At 33.7% G+C, this 14178-nt stretch overlaps 2 protein-coding genes across 5 annotated transcripts; one reads left to right on the top strand and one right to left on the bottom strand.

Annotated features, from left to right (window-relative positions):
• The first annotated feature begins 1177 nt into the window (after positions 1-1177).
• Positions 1178-6508, top strand: LOC111288484 (alkaline ceramidase-like). Of its 2 annotated transcripts, XM_089759108.1 has the most exons (4): positions 1178-1335; positions 1465-1530; positions 2753-3081; positions 5781-6508. In XM_089759108.1, exons 3-4 carry the CDS (start codon positions 2831-2833, stop codon positions 6292-6294), a joined length of 765 nt encoding a protein of 254 aa, XP_089615234.1. In that variant the 5' UTR covers positions 1178-1335; positions 1465-1530; positions 2753-2830; the 3' UTR covers positions 6295-6508. The 2 variants fall into 2 exon arrangements, with proteins under 2 accessions (XP_089615234.1, XP_022735125.1); XM_022879390.2 differs by lacking the exon at positions 1465-1530.
• Positions 6509-7075: 567 nt separating this feature from the next.
• LOC111288649 (uncharacterized) lies at positions 7076-13545 on the bottom strand. Of its 3 annotated transcripts, none has more exons than XM_022879620.2 (7): positions 12328-13545; positions 11098-11303; positions 10782-10849; positions 9099-10638; positions 8857-9020; positions 8374-8560; positions 7076-8274 (listed from the first exon to the last, which is right to left on the bottom strand). In XM_022879620.2, exons 2-7 carry the CDS (start codon positions 11246-11248, stop codon positions 7634-7636), a joined length of 2751 nt encoding a protein of 916 aa, XP_022735355.2. In that variant the 5' UTR covers positions 11249-11303; positions 12328-13545; the 3' UTR covers positions 7076-7633. The 3 variants fall into 3 exon arrangements, with proteins under 3 accessions (XP_022735355.2, XP_089615232.1, XP_089615233.1); XM_089759106.1 differs by having other exon boundaries at positions 11098-11975; XM_089759107.1 differs by lacking the exon at positions 10782-10849 and having other exon boundaries at positions 7078-8274; positions 12328-13544.
• Between the last annotated feature and the right edge of the window lie 633 nt (positions 13546-14178).

The raw sequence follows: 14178 nt of genomic DNA on the forward strand, positions 1-14178 counted from the left end.
TACTTCTTCATTTCATGCATGCAGTTTTTCCTAAAAACTTTAGTACTTAAAAAAATTTTGGGACATCAACATAAACTTCAAAATTGTATTATATTTGATCACACGACTTCTTAAAGATAAATAAAAAAGTAAAAATGATTTTTTAATTTTGAAATTATACTCTCATGTAAAGCTTTTGAATGAATTTAATGTTATGAATTAAGAGAGATCAGTTTTTTAAAATTATATAAAAATAAAATATAATATCATAATAAGAATGAAATTAAATATATTTACGTTTCTCAAAATTTTAATAAAAGCATACTTTTATTTAAAAAAAAAATAAAAACTATTTATTTTTGTATAAATAAGTATATATCAAGTAAGTTCTTTTTCTTAAAATTTCATGAAAAAATAAAAAACACCCAAGATGTGTCAAATTTTGATTACTATACGAATTTTTTAGATTTTTAAAATTATTAAAATTAAAATTTTATCTCTAAAATTAAATATTCAATATTTTTTCAAAAAAAAATCCAAAAGAAAATGATTTGATAATCCAAATATAGCATTAATAAGAAAAAAAAAATAACATGACTCTAAATCTAACAATTTATGTGTTTATATTATATAAATATTAATAATTTATATATCATATTTTATATAAAATTATATGTCATAATTTATGTTAATATAAAAAATTTAAATATATTTTTTATTTTTTATTGTTAAATATTTTTATAATTTTTGTTATAATTTTAAATTATATTTTATTAATATTTTATTATTATATTTATGTTATGTTATTATATTATATTTTAAATTATTTTTATTAATTTTACGAGATAATTGATTTACGAATTATAATGTTTCATTCGAAATTTTACTTTTCGTTCTCTAATTTTTAAATTTGATTTGATCGTGTACAAAACTATTAACTTACCAGTAGTGTTTAGAAGGGGGGAAAAATAAGAAGAATCTAAAACTGTCATTGTCTAGAGGTACGAAAAAGCCAACTTAGGAAACCTCAACCAATTTATTATTTTTATCAAACGCAGTGACCGTACAATTTCATTTCCAAAACATAATCTCAACCGTCAAATATCCTGATCCAACGTCCACAATTGCCTTCCCCCATAAATATTCTTCCCCACGCGTCCCTCTCCTGTCGTCCACCCCCACTCTTTCTCAGTTTCCTTTCACGAACCTTTCTGATCTTTTTCACATTTGAAAGATAAACAGAACAAAAGAAAAAAAAAAAAGCCCAAGAGAATCAAAAAAGAAAAAAAAAAACCTGTGAAGGGAAGAAGTTTAGATTTTTTTTTTTTTGCAACACCAGATCTGATTTTTTAAAGGGTTAGTTTCCATTTCACTTTCCTGTTATTTTCTCTTTTATATTATTTTTTCTACTTTTTTTGCTTCTTTCTTTGGTAAAATATGTGGGCAATTTCGATATTAAAATGCCTCTTGTTTTGCCTTTTTGAGGAATGGGTTTTAATGGGTAAGGTCAAATTTCAATTCAATGTATCTTCGGGTTTGAAGGTTTTGGAGGTTAGTGCATTATGATTTATGTGTAGTTGAAATATATTTTCTTTCCTCCAATTTCCAAAATTTGGTGTTAATGTGCTGCCCAAGTTTTGATTTTTCTAAAGGTAGAAGAAAAAAAAGAAAGAAATCTGATTGATTGGCAATGCTATGGTGTTTAAAGAGGGATTCAAGTGCTATAGTTGTAGTGTATCTTTCCTGGGATCAGCTTGGATTTGGGGACCTTCTCGTGAGACATTTTAGCGTGCTGAGGCTGTTTTTAAGGTAGAAACTTAGATTCAAGGCTTTGGTTAAAGATTGGATGGAATTTTACTTTGCTGGATCTTAAGAAGATAATTTCGGTCAGATTCTTTCGGCAAAATGGGTTTAGGGGAGGTTTTAAGGTTACGAAAATGGGATTTTGGTGGTTAATTGGATGAACTAGTTAATCAAAGTGCATTGAAGTGTTTTGGTTATGTAGAAGAGGTTTAATGCCTTCTTTGGGATTTTTTTTAAAAAATAGACAGATTCAAATGGGTGCCCATACTAACTTGTACCTCGATCTCAGCATTCATGTTGGAACCCTAGAGCTAAAATAAGAGGCAATTGCAATTGCTGCTATAGTGTCACAAGTTTGTTGGAATTTGAAAATATTGGTGCCATTGCAGGCTTTAGGAGTCTGAGTCTGAGTATGAGATGAATTTGTAGATCCTTTGGGATGTGCTATGTAGCTTATTGCTGCATGACATCACTGTGTTTCAATATTAGACGAAGATTGCCAATAAGTGGAAAAGGGGTTGAGTGGCAAGAATAGCTTAAAACTTGCATCAAATAGGTGCAGGGAATCCTGAATGCTGCTGGCACAAAAGATTTTACAAGTTCCTTAATGGACTTCTATAGAAGCTGATGTTTAAAATTTTTTACCTTATATTGAGAGTTATGTGAGAACACTTTGCTCTCATGAAACTAAATGCTAGAATTTCAAATGCGTTGATTTTCTCTTTCATGTTAAGTTCAATTGCTCTTGGTTATTTGGCCAATTAGTACAAGGGTCTCACGTACATGTCTGAATTGGTGTACATATGCTGTAGTTTAATGTGTTGTGGCATTTGTTTTCTTGTTAGTTTGTTTATTTGTCTCTTCCTGATAAAAGAATATTTAGTCAGCTAAACATGTTACCTTTTGTTTAATTGGTTGCCATTCTTTATGTGATCATATAATCTCAACTCTTTATGGACGGTACTTGCAGGTTTTATGACATTTACAACTTTATAGCAAAAGCTGCCTCAGTTGAACAATCACACATTTTTGTTATATTCAGTTTAGAATGGAAAATGGATTGTCAAGTTTCTGGGGTCCTGTCACATCCTCTGAGTGGTGTGAGAAAAACTATGTTCACTCATCTTACATTGCAGAGTTTTTCAACACAATATCCAATGTTCCAGGCATTCTTTTGGCACTCATTGGCCTCGTTAATGCCTTAAGACAACGATTTGAGAAGAGGTTTAGTGTCCTTCACATATCTAACATGATACTTGCCATTGGGAGCATGCTATACCATTCCACACTGCAGCGTATGTAAGTGTTCTTTTCACGTCTTACACTTGCATTGCTATTTCCCCAAATGCTTCAGATATTAGACGAATGTCTTACCAACAGAGATCTAATGTTAGAAAATATTGTCTTTCTACATGTAGTTGGAAGATATTTTTTTTCCTTGTTTGATTGGATTAAGGAGTTTGTTATTTTACTTGAACAGCAGAGTGACACAACAACTAGCAAATACTAGAGATAGCTGAAGGTTTTTATTTTTATTCCCACTTTCTAAAATGAACATTCCTTCTGTTATCACACTTAAATAAGTACTTCAGGAATTGGGCAGAAGAAATGTTTCACTTCTGGCTTAGATTCAAAAGCTTTTTCTGAGGATTAAGTAAAAGAAGTTACGCCTAAAGCTCTTTTTTGATCGTCTTGCACCTCAGTGTATGTCTCCCTTTGTCCCATGGCTCCCTTATCACATCTTTTCAAGGAGATGTATTGGACTAATATCTAATTTTGACCTTTTTCTTTCTTTTTTTCCTGCTCAAGGTGACATGAAACTTTGAAAGGTTCCATAGACAATATTTTCTATATCTCATGGAGCTTTTTCTCTTACTCTTCCGCTATATTTCTTCTGTCTTTTACATCACTAGTGTATTGAATATTTGGGCTTTATCTCCTTTAAATTTCATCAAGCCTCTTTTGAATACTTTTTATGAACTCGGACCCTTCTTTGTGACATTTTAAATACATTTATTACTTGAAAAAGAGGTTTTATGACTTTTATTTTGGCCTTTTCACTTAAGACTTACAGCCATCTTTAGTTCACTTTTTTTCCCATTAAGTAGTGCTTGATATGGGGTGATCATTTAAAAAATCATGGTAATCTACAGATGGTGGTTAGATCACTGTGTTTGGCAAGAACTCGATGATCCTACGTGATGATGCACTTCGATCACTAAGAGTTATTAAATCATTGCCTTGGAGGGTGATCTAATCCCCATCTAAAAGGGTAGGAAACTTTTATCACGGAGGTGAAGTTATATGTAAACTTAACAATAGTGAATATTATTCATTCACTGTGTGAATTAAAAACTCATTTACTATGTGAATTAAAAACTTACTTCCTCTCAAAATTATAATAAATTATAATTATTTTATATTATAATTTTTATATTTTCAAACTAATATTTATTGTAACAAATTCATAAATAATTTGTGAGCTCTATTTTCGCTTTTTAAAATTTTTTTTTATATATAATATAATATTTTTTATTTTCTTTTGTTCTTATTTTAACAGAGTAGTTTTATTTTCTAATTCAAATTTTTTCATAAGTAATATTATAAAAATTAGTTTATCTATCAATAAATATATTTGTTAATTTAATAATTTAACTATATTTTATTATAAAGTAAATAAAATATTACTAATATTTTATAAATTATTATCTTTAAACAATATTGAAATTTGTGTAACTATTACAATATGCATGATTATTTTGGTACTTTCAAAAAAAATAATATTTGATTTTTAGTAATATCAAATATAGTGATCTTGAATTTATAATCTTTAACGATTGTTAACTAAACAATTTGATTTCAAATCATGAGTTGTAAGATCACCTTAGTAATAAAATCACTTTAGTGATTAAATTACCATGGTGATCTTGTAAATGATATCAAACACTACGTTATTGAAAAGTGTTCCTGCTTTGCTTGTGCTTTGGTGCATGATGCTGATTTCCGGTCTTAGGAACTTAAACTGTTTGTTCTCTTTAAGACTTTCTACACCTGAGCATTTGGTTCAATGGTTGGTGCATGTTTCTCTTTGCTCAACCAACCATTGAATCAATTGCGTGGGTGTAGAAAGTCTTTTTGGTCTTGGGACTATTTTATATGTACTAGATCTTGGGACTTTCTACACCCTGTCCCCCAATATATATATGTATGTATGTGTGTATGTGTGTGTATACATGTAAAAGACTTTCTGGTCTTGGGACTATTTTTGATGTACTAGATCTTAGTTTCTAATGCTTGGATGACTTTTTCGTGCTTTTCTTCTATTCTGCTTTTGCAGTACAGTAGTTAACTTATAACTTCCTTTGGTGATGTCAACATGTGTCTCTGTTTTTCCTCTAGAATGAGAACAATGAAACATTAAAACAGAAAGAGAAAGGAAAGATGCTGCAATACTCATATTAGTTTGATATGTAGATAAAGGCATTTGAAGGTTTAGCACCAAAAAAAAAAAAAAAAAGGCATTTGAAGGTGTTGATAACTTGAATGGGTTTGCAAAATGTATATATAGTCAAAGGAAGGTGTTCATTATCGATGTTAAGCTTTTTCCTTTGCTAGGAATCATATATTGTTGTCTGTTAAAGTTCATTGTGCTTGTTGATTATTGTTGCTAGTCAGCTGGACCGGTAGATATTTATGTAGCATGACAATATGTTAACAAAAGAATACTTTCTGTTCTTTTCCTCATTGAGTTTTTTTTTTGGCCTAGCAGAAACAATGACTAAATTGAGGGTTATTTGATAATGCTTCTCTGCTTCTGGTATCTTCCCTTTTTGCATAAAACCTTTTACTCTGGAGGGAAAATGGGCACCTATGGAAAATGAACTCAAGAAAACATTGCTCTTGTTTGTAGCTTTAAGAATTAAGAACTTAAAAAATTTTAATGAGTTATTTATTTGCCAAGTTGATCGGAAATGCACAAATTTTCAATTTATTTTCAGGCAGCAGCAAGGTGATGAAACACCAATGGTCTGGGAAATGCTTCTATATTTTTACATCCTCTACTCACCAGACTGGCACTATCGGAGTACAATGCCTACTTTCCTGTTCTTTTATGGAGCTGGATTTGCAGTAGCCCATGCTCTCTTTTGCTTTGGTATTGGCTTCAAGGTGCACTATGTCATTCTCTGCCTTCTCTGCATCCCTCGCATGTACAAATACTATATCTACACTAAAGACGTCTCTGCAAAGCGACTTGCAAAGTTATACGTAGCAACTTTGTTCCTGGGGAGTATTTGTTGGCTCTCTGACAGGGTGTTCTGTGAGGAGATATCTGGTTGGTACTTTAACCCCCAGGGTCATGCTTTATGGCATGTCTTCATGGGCTTCAATTCATACTTTGCCAATACATTCCTGATGTTTTGTCGCGCTCAGCAGCGAGGATGGGATCCTAAAGTTGTCCACATCTTGGGTTTTTTCCCTTATGTCAAGATTCAAAAACCAAAGAGCCAGTGAGGAAGCTTGCTGCACGAGTTGTTGTCTCTTCCCCCTTTTTACTCAGTCACAGACATAGGATTCACAATTCATTTTTACCTTGTGTCGTAAAGGAGAAACGATGATGTAAATGATAGTTTAATTTTGATGTCTATGGTAGGACATTGGCCATTTTTGACAGTAAAACTAGAGTTTTTGCATAGCAAAGGAGAAATGGAAAGTTATTTGAGCACCACATCCTCTTATTTGCTCATCTATCCCCACCTCTCAATAACCCAACCATTCTTTCTAAATCATGTATGTATTGACAACAAGCATTACAGAATTTACTGCATTTGTGATGGAAATAGGAAAACAATTTTGACTTTTTGTTGTATTCAACCTATTAGAAATTGAATTATATTAATGATTTAATTTTTTCCTTTTTTTTTTTACCGTTCTCTGGACTTTGCAAATTGTGTACGGTAGTTTTAAGTTAGATGAAAAGGAGAAGACGAGTATTCTAATCATCTGTTATAGTCAAAACATTAACAAAACAAAACTTTACAAAGGTGAGCCTAAAACTTGAGAAAACAAACTATGCTTGTCTTCTTGTTTCTCCTTTCTTCATGTGGAGGAGAATTAGCATTTTACTTGTCATGTCAACGTGGGCATGATGATGATAATGCTCGTCTTCGATAGAAGACTGTTAAATTAAAGTTTAAGTTTTGCTGTGCTTGATTTATTTGTTTAATCAATGAACGTAAAAATATTATTTATAATCGTTGGATAAATTTAATAAACAAATATAAGCGAACATAAATTAAAGCTGTTAACAAATTTTTTGATAATCACTTTGTACTTAAAGATTATTTCTGCTCTATCATAAGTCATTATTGCATTCTTACAATGTTATTATTATTTTCAACAAGCATAGCTTCTACAGGAACATATATCAGGATTCAGGCTTATGAAGTCCTGCTCCATTATCAAAGTAGTCATAACTCCATTCATAAACACTCAAAACTGTAAGCCTCGAAAAGCAGATATACAAGGAAACCGGTGACCAAACCCAAGAATGAGTGAAATCAATCAGAGTGAAGAACACACCATCCACACACAACCAATACACATGAAAGGTCACCTGGTTAATGGTTAATTGATGTGCAAAGATTTCTATGTATCTACTTGAAAGAAAAGCCATCTCCCCATGCACAAAGCACTTTAAGGACAGTTGAATGAAGCCCTTTTTTGCTTGATGGGTTGTGTCTGCCCATCCTTCGATGCAGAAGACTTGATTAGCTTGCTTTTGTCCCACTCTGACCCCAACATAACGTGCATTATTGGTATGAAGTATGAACAAAACAGAGTCAGTTGCCTTTTACAAGTTGATGTCACTCTCGTAGCCCTTCAGCAAAGCTGGAAGCACATGATATTCACATTCAAGACTTTCATTTTTGTACCTTATTATGATGTCTTCCACTAAATCTTCAAGGATGGCTTCACCCATCTCAACACCAATACACTCAGTGTCAAGTCGAAGGTTCATCCAGGTTCCTGTCTTAGCCATGTCTTTTCTGACTATCTGGTCCAAAGTATGAGGCAGCGGCATCGGCAGCAAATGCCAATAAACTCCTTGCCAGACCTCTTGAATGGTATTTTTCATGTTTGGGATATGATGGATATTAGGTTTAACAAATGACACACCAGGGGAACCAAAATAGTACCCACAAATCTCCATGAGAACTTCATTAATGCAATCAAAGAGCAGTTTCCGGTCGTGACAAAGCTGGTTGGGTGAATATTCTACCTCATCAAGCAATAATGGATCAAGGAGGTCTGAAGAAAGTGATCTGATGAAGAGTTCATCCCATTTGAAACTAGAGGCTTTCAGCACTGCCTTTATGTACCCAAATGTCGATTTCTTATCATCCAGACATGTTTTAATATGATTACTGTGATTTGTGACTAAACAGCCATGTTCTTCGAATTGAATTCTTAGGGGTTGTATGGATGTTTCACCTGAAGATTGGTGAACAAATTGGCATTAGACAAAATGTGGTACGACGAAGTTAAAAACAAATGTAGAATGTGAAACAAACAAAAGTCTTCTCCCAGTACCAGAATGAGATCTGATGCTTGCAGGGCTGATGACATCCTCAGCAAATATTGGCTCAAGAACAGATATGGGACTTGGCTGCTCCTGTATATTATTACCAATCTCAAGACCTTCAACCTTTTTGGAGAATGATGAGTTTGATGGAGATGCTAATGGAGAAAATGGCAGTCGGTCCCCTTCAGATGAATCCTGGAGAAAGAAAAAAGGAAAATTGGTTGGATGATAAATAACATTTACAGTGCAGACAACAAAATGGAATAATGGCAAAATATGTAGAGAGCCTGTATTTTTTTTATGGGGTTTTAGCTCTGTCTTCAACATAACAATACAAAAATCTAGACAATATCAAATGTGCCATATCTTTTTCCTTCTTCTTGATGCAAGATGCGAGATTAATTTAAGGGCATGAGCAGTCTGTATTCATTGTTCTGATCTTCTTCTTAATCACATCACAATATATATAACAGCAAGTGGCATCACTGTACCTGTTTCAAGCACTGAGGATATTGTTTTTCATCACAAACTTTACATATATCAACATTTTTGTCATCTCTGGTAATTGAAGAGTCACTTGTCTCAGAAGAAGCATGGAAGAGCTTGTTTTCGTCCTGAACAATCATTTCAGTTGTTTTAACAAAACGCATAGCACCTGCATAAATTTTATGAAGGTTAATAAACCTGGATATTCATGATTCTCATCACAAAATAAACAACTGCAAAACAATACCTTCGGAACTCAATTCATCTTTAGTAGAAGAAAATCTTTGATCCTCTTTTTCATCATTCATACAAGTGTCAAGGTTGTTTGAAACTGCATTTTCACCTTGGATTTCATCACTGGTTTTGTTATCAGAAATGCAAAGCTGGCTCTCTGTGTCCTCTGCTACTTGACTTAGATGGCTGACATATGTGTGTTGATTGCTTTCATTCACCTCCTGAAAATTTTTAGAGCCAGCAAATCTCATCTGCGCAGTTATAAAACTAGACTCAGATTTCCTCCCAGGGCCGCCAACAGGGGATGAGTTATACTCAGGAAGAGAAAGAATCCTCCCTAAGGTTTTTGGAACCTGTTTGCTTGAAACATTCACATTTTCATCCACATTTGTTAGCATCTCAGATAGATGTTTCTTTGCCTCAATGTGGATGTTTGAAACCCTTTGCCAGGAAAAATCAGTAGTCTCGTATTCTGTACCTAGTTCAGAGCCTTTTACCTTGCTTTTCTTTTCTCCTTTTTTGACACTGATGGAAGGTCTGGCAATTCTTTCAATAAAAAATTGGTCTTTAGTAGGAGAATTCATCCCAATATATTCCTTTACTCCTCCACCGTCCCCTGAATTTTGTCGCTCACCAGGAAATCTTTTGGATATAACATCAGTGGGGATTCTTTGTCTCTCCCTTCTCATAGCATGTTGAAACTTTCTTTTTATTTCAGCAAGAAAAAAGTGGGAACCGCCATTCTCATTCGGCTCCCTATGTCTGATGCACTGAGATTCTGGTGATGAGCCAAGGCTGCTTCCAGTTTCAGTAGTTAGCAAGCATGTTGGTTCAGGCTTCAAGATTACAATTTTATTTGAAGCTTGCGAAACCTTATTTCTGTCTGATAGGTCTCTTTCCTGAGACTTGAACTTTCTTCTAAAGAAATTGTGCTGTTTTGTATTGACAGGCTCATTGGATTGTCTTGAATCGACAAGAGGCTTAGACTCTTCAACCTTTAATTGAGCATCTGGCAAGTTTTGAACATATTTCACCAACGAGTTTCGATCTCGTAGAAGTTTCAAAAACAATTCCTCATCTAAACTCAAAATTTTAAGTGCATCCATGACTTCTTTTGAGGCTTGAAGTTCCCCATCTTCTGTAAGTTGATTCCTGTTAATAAGCTTCTGACTCACTAAGAACTTGATTGCCTCACTTAATCTTTCTTCAAAACCAGAATTCTCCCGGTTTGGCTGCATATGACGTTCAGCAGGCTGGTCGTGATTCCCGCAATTGATTCGTTTATGATGGATTTGCTGACAAGATGCTTCTGGTACCAAGTTCTCAGCAGCATCCATATCAAGACTCTTATCAGAACTTTTCTTGCCAGTTCTGTTTTTTCTTTTTCGATTCTTCCTTCTGTTGTCTCCTTTCCCAGAATCAAACTGTTTTGCTTCAACTTCAGTATTATTTACCTTTTTCTTTGCAACATGCTCTCCAGCCATTTCTTCTTCTAGGAGTTTCTTCACACTTGGCTTACATGCATCAGCCACTGTTGTTTTCGCTTCACCATCCTGAAAAAAATAGTAATATAAATAACAAATGAAAAGCTTACTCCATTGATGAATATCTTCAGCTCACAATAACTCTACCCTTCCAATGAGTATACCGCAATTTTCAAAATTATTTTGGATTTGACTTAGTTTCCAAAGCTTACAAGAGTTCCTAGACAATCGTCGCCAGAACTAGTCAATGTGTAAAATTTATTTCCTGAATTTCTCATATCTGCAAAGTTAAAGAGAAAATGCAGCATTAAATACTTGAACAATGTGGACCAAAGATAAGCAAACCGAATTTCTAACTACAAAGAAAAGACAGATTTTATATTTAATGACAAAAACAAGCCGGCAAAATGATCTCTTAATGCTAAAAGGACAATCCAAAAGACCATTTATAATCACTTTGCAACTTTAAACAGAGTTCTATGCTATCCACCTGTATGCAAATGCTTCAAAATTTTTTAGAGAACTTACCAACTGCATTTCTGTTTCTGTGCCTTCTATCGGAAAGCAGTCTCTGAGTCGATTGACCATGGCGGAAGTCAAACATCCTAATCAAGCCCTGCATACAGCTCAACTGATCCTTTTCATATAGCACAGGGTGTCTATTTGATCTTTTGCCCATGATAAATGTGGTGCTTTGGTAATAGAAACTTTTTGTTGAAAGGTGAACTTGGAATCTGATAAACAGATAGAATCAGCAGTTAGAATGATATAAAAAAGAATTATAAGTTGGCAAATCTTCACCTATTTTTTAAAGATTAAAAGATAAGAATAGGGAAGACAAAGGGCATCTTCATCATAGTGTTGCTAAGAACTGTTGTGAAGAAAAAGAAAAGACACTGATATGTTGATACCAGAAGTGCAAATAGACTTGTGTCAGATTCGACCAAAAATTAAAGACTATGAGAAATCATGTAATTGCAGAAACATTTAACATTCACTGATTCACAACTGATGAACAATAAGCAAAACAGGTAGACACTTATTAAATAAACAAAAAGTGTCTCTTGAATTGTTAGCCTCAGCTCTTTACAGAACTTCCTATGATAAAATCTCTTTAACTAAATGTTTCAAACAAGACAACAAGCTAAGTGGAAAAGAATCATGGCTGTCAGCCAGTAACTGGAACCAGAGTACCAGACTACACGCCTCTGACCATCAAATGAAATGTGAATAACCCGTCCTCCTCTCTTTGAAACAAGGGGCGCTTCTGGTTGGTTCTGTCGGTGCTTGAAACAGTTTTGTCTTCTCCATATTACTATATCTCTAGAGTCAATAATTTTATACGAGGAACTACTGAACTCAATCACTTGCTGCCGTTACGCTTCAGTTTTCTGTTGAGGTCTATCCTGTAGAGGTACTCAAATTGGATCAGTGATTGACCAGCCCAAATTTCACATGGTCATCACTCATGAGAGACTCTTGACATTGATGATGCAGAACCAGACATTTCCTTTGACAGAACAGGTTTTAGATTCATCAGTTCGTAATTTTCCTAAAACATTGCTAAATATGGCTCTTATCTCCCTTACGCAGCACCTATATCCTAGCCCAACAGTGTCACATAAACTCTAATCTTATTTTCGTTTTTTCTAATTTGATTTGCTTCATGTGAACTAATCAAGTATCTCATCCTCTTTAAATTAAAAGAAAAAGAGCTGCAAAGTCAGAAAGCTGATTGATTTGAAGAAATGCATGTACCTGAAAAAAAGAGTTTCAGGAGGAAACAGCCGTCAAAATGTAGCTGGATGTGTTACCATAAAAGGTAAAAGTAACAACATTCAAATTCCAACAACTCAAGTTTCCCCAAGCAGCATAAACTGCAAGGTCCAAAGCCAAAGCTTTCTTTGGATGGCAAGGTATCAAAGCTGTCTTTTTGCCTCTACAAGCCTTAGCTAGCTCCTCAAATTCCTCAATAATTCACTCAGAATTTTGATTTTTTTTTCTTGGACCTTCTCTTCAATGAAAAGATCAATCGCATTTCAAGATTACAGATTGATGACACCTCAATCATTCCTTTCCCAACTCTTCAATCAACAATGAACATGCAAAATCATCAACTTGGCAAGTGATCAAAGCCTTGATACTCCTCTGTGCCTTTGCATGGCCTAATGCTGGATCCCCAAACTCCTAACACACAGGAAAAAATTAAAAAAGAAAAAGAATTATACTATTTCTGTGCAATTTCTGTGCAACAGAATTGAAGTCCTGATAAAACTGAATAGTTTCTTTTTGCCATTTTCAGTAGAAAACTCTCCTTGAATGCCATGTTTCCAACTACTTGAAATAACCAATTTCTCACTTCTTCCACGGACACAGACCAAGAACCAAGCTTTTTATAAACACCCAAATCAGTTCTCTTGAAAATTCTAATGGAAAGCAATAGACGGATTTTTTTTTTCTTTGGGGAAATTCTAAGTCAATCTCAGAAGCTAGCTCAACCTCCCACCAATAAAAAAAAACAAAGGGAAAGCTAAAAAAGAAACAAACAGAGTAAAGGCTCAATAAAATCTGAGATATAGGAAATAATAATAGTAGTAATAAGAGAGAAAACAAGGACTTTTTCTTGGTGGTGGCATCTTTTGACAACCTGAAAAAAGAGAGGAGCAGAGAGAAAATGCTTTAACTGGCAGCGACCCGTGATTTTTTATGAAGAAAGCTGAAATGGGCAGGCATTATAGAGTGGGAAAAAGAAGAGGAGAGGATGGAAGAGAGAGAAAAAAGGGGAAAGCAAAAGGATGTGAAAGTAGAAAAAACAGCTAAACATCACAATGCTGTTGGCCAAAGACAATAGAAGAGCAGAAGAACTAGTCCATAGTTGGAAGAGACTACGTGACAATTGGGATATCCGAATTCTGGAATGTACTTTGGTCAAAAGGGCTTATATTGGAGTTTCTTCCAATAGAAACATGATCAACGTCAGCACCATCAGTGTTCTCAGCTCACCTCTTCTATAACTTTCTCTTTCTGGTACAAAGTGTAACACTCTACCTCGAAAGTATTATTTTTGTGTTGTCACTCTCTCACTCTTATTTGTTGGTTGCAACTTGTCTGCCAATATCCTAGAAATTGTCTACCATCAGGGTGAGGTGAGTTGGTGACTACTTTATTTTGGTCAGCAGTCAGACAAAGTTCGGGCCCGCCTGCCTTTTAATTTTTTTTTTTTAATTTAACGGCAAAGAATTTTTAAGTTTTGAGCGTTATTTTTTTTATTAATTTAAATAAATTTATTTATGTTAAGTTCAATAAATAAAAGATAATAATTCATGCAGGATGTGGTTTATCATTTTCTTATTTAATATATATTATAATAGTAAAAAATATGTTTCAAAAAGTAAAATAAACATAAGTACTCTTTTGACATATTTCAAATATTTCATAAATTTTAAAACTGAAATAGTTATAGAAATAAAAAAATATCATCTTTGTAAGAGGCAAATGAATCCCAATTGGTCATTTGTCATAAACTAATCCACAATCCAAAATAAAATTTCTTGCTCATTTCATTCTCAAAAAACAAAGAAAAAAAAATAATCAAAGTCACTAATAAGT

Source organism: Durio zibethinus, chromosome 4 (genome assembly GCF_047325235.1).
Source record: "Durio zibethinus cultivar Kanyao isolate XHJ-2024 chromosome 4, ASM4732523v1, whole genome shotgun sequence".
In the NCBI taxonomy this organism is placed as follows: domain Eukaryota; kingdom Viridiplantae; phylum Streptophyta; class Magnoliopsida; order Malvales; family Malvaceae; genus Durio; species Durio zibethinus.

Bases quoted from the DNA above. Each gene is read 5' to 3' on its own strand.
- LOC111288484 (XM_089759108.1), top strand. From the start codon at position 2,831: ATGGAAAATGGATTGTCAAGTTTCTGGGGTCCTGTCACATCCTCTGAG. The intron at 3,082-5,780 runs GTAAGTGTTCTT...ATTTATTTTCAG, and splicing joins CATTCCACACTGCAGCGTAT to GCAGCAGCAAGGTGATGAAA.
- LOC111288649 (XM_022879620.2), bottom strand. From the start codon at position 11,248: ATGGGCAAAAGATCAAATAGACACCCTGTGCTATATGAAAAGGATCAG. The intron at 10,639-10,781 runs GTAAGCTTTGGA...TATTTTTTTCAG, and splicing joins ACGATTGTCTAGGAACTCTT to GATGGTGAAGCGAAAACAAC. The intron at 9,021-9,098 runs GTATTGTTTTGC...AAATTTATGCAG, and splicing joins AGATGAATTGAGTTCCGAAG to GTGCTATGCGTTTTGTTAAA.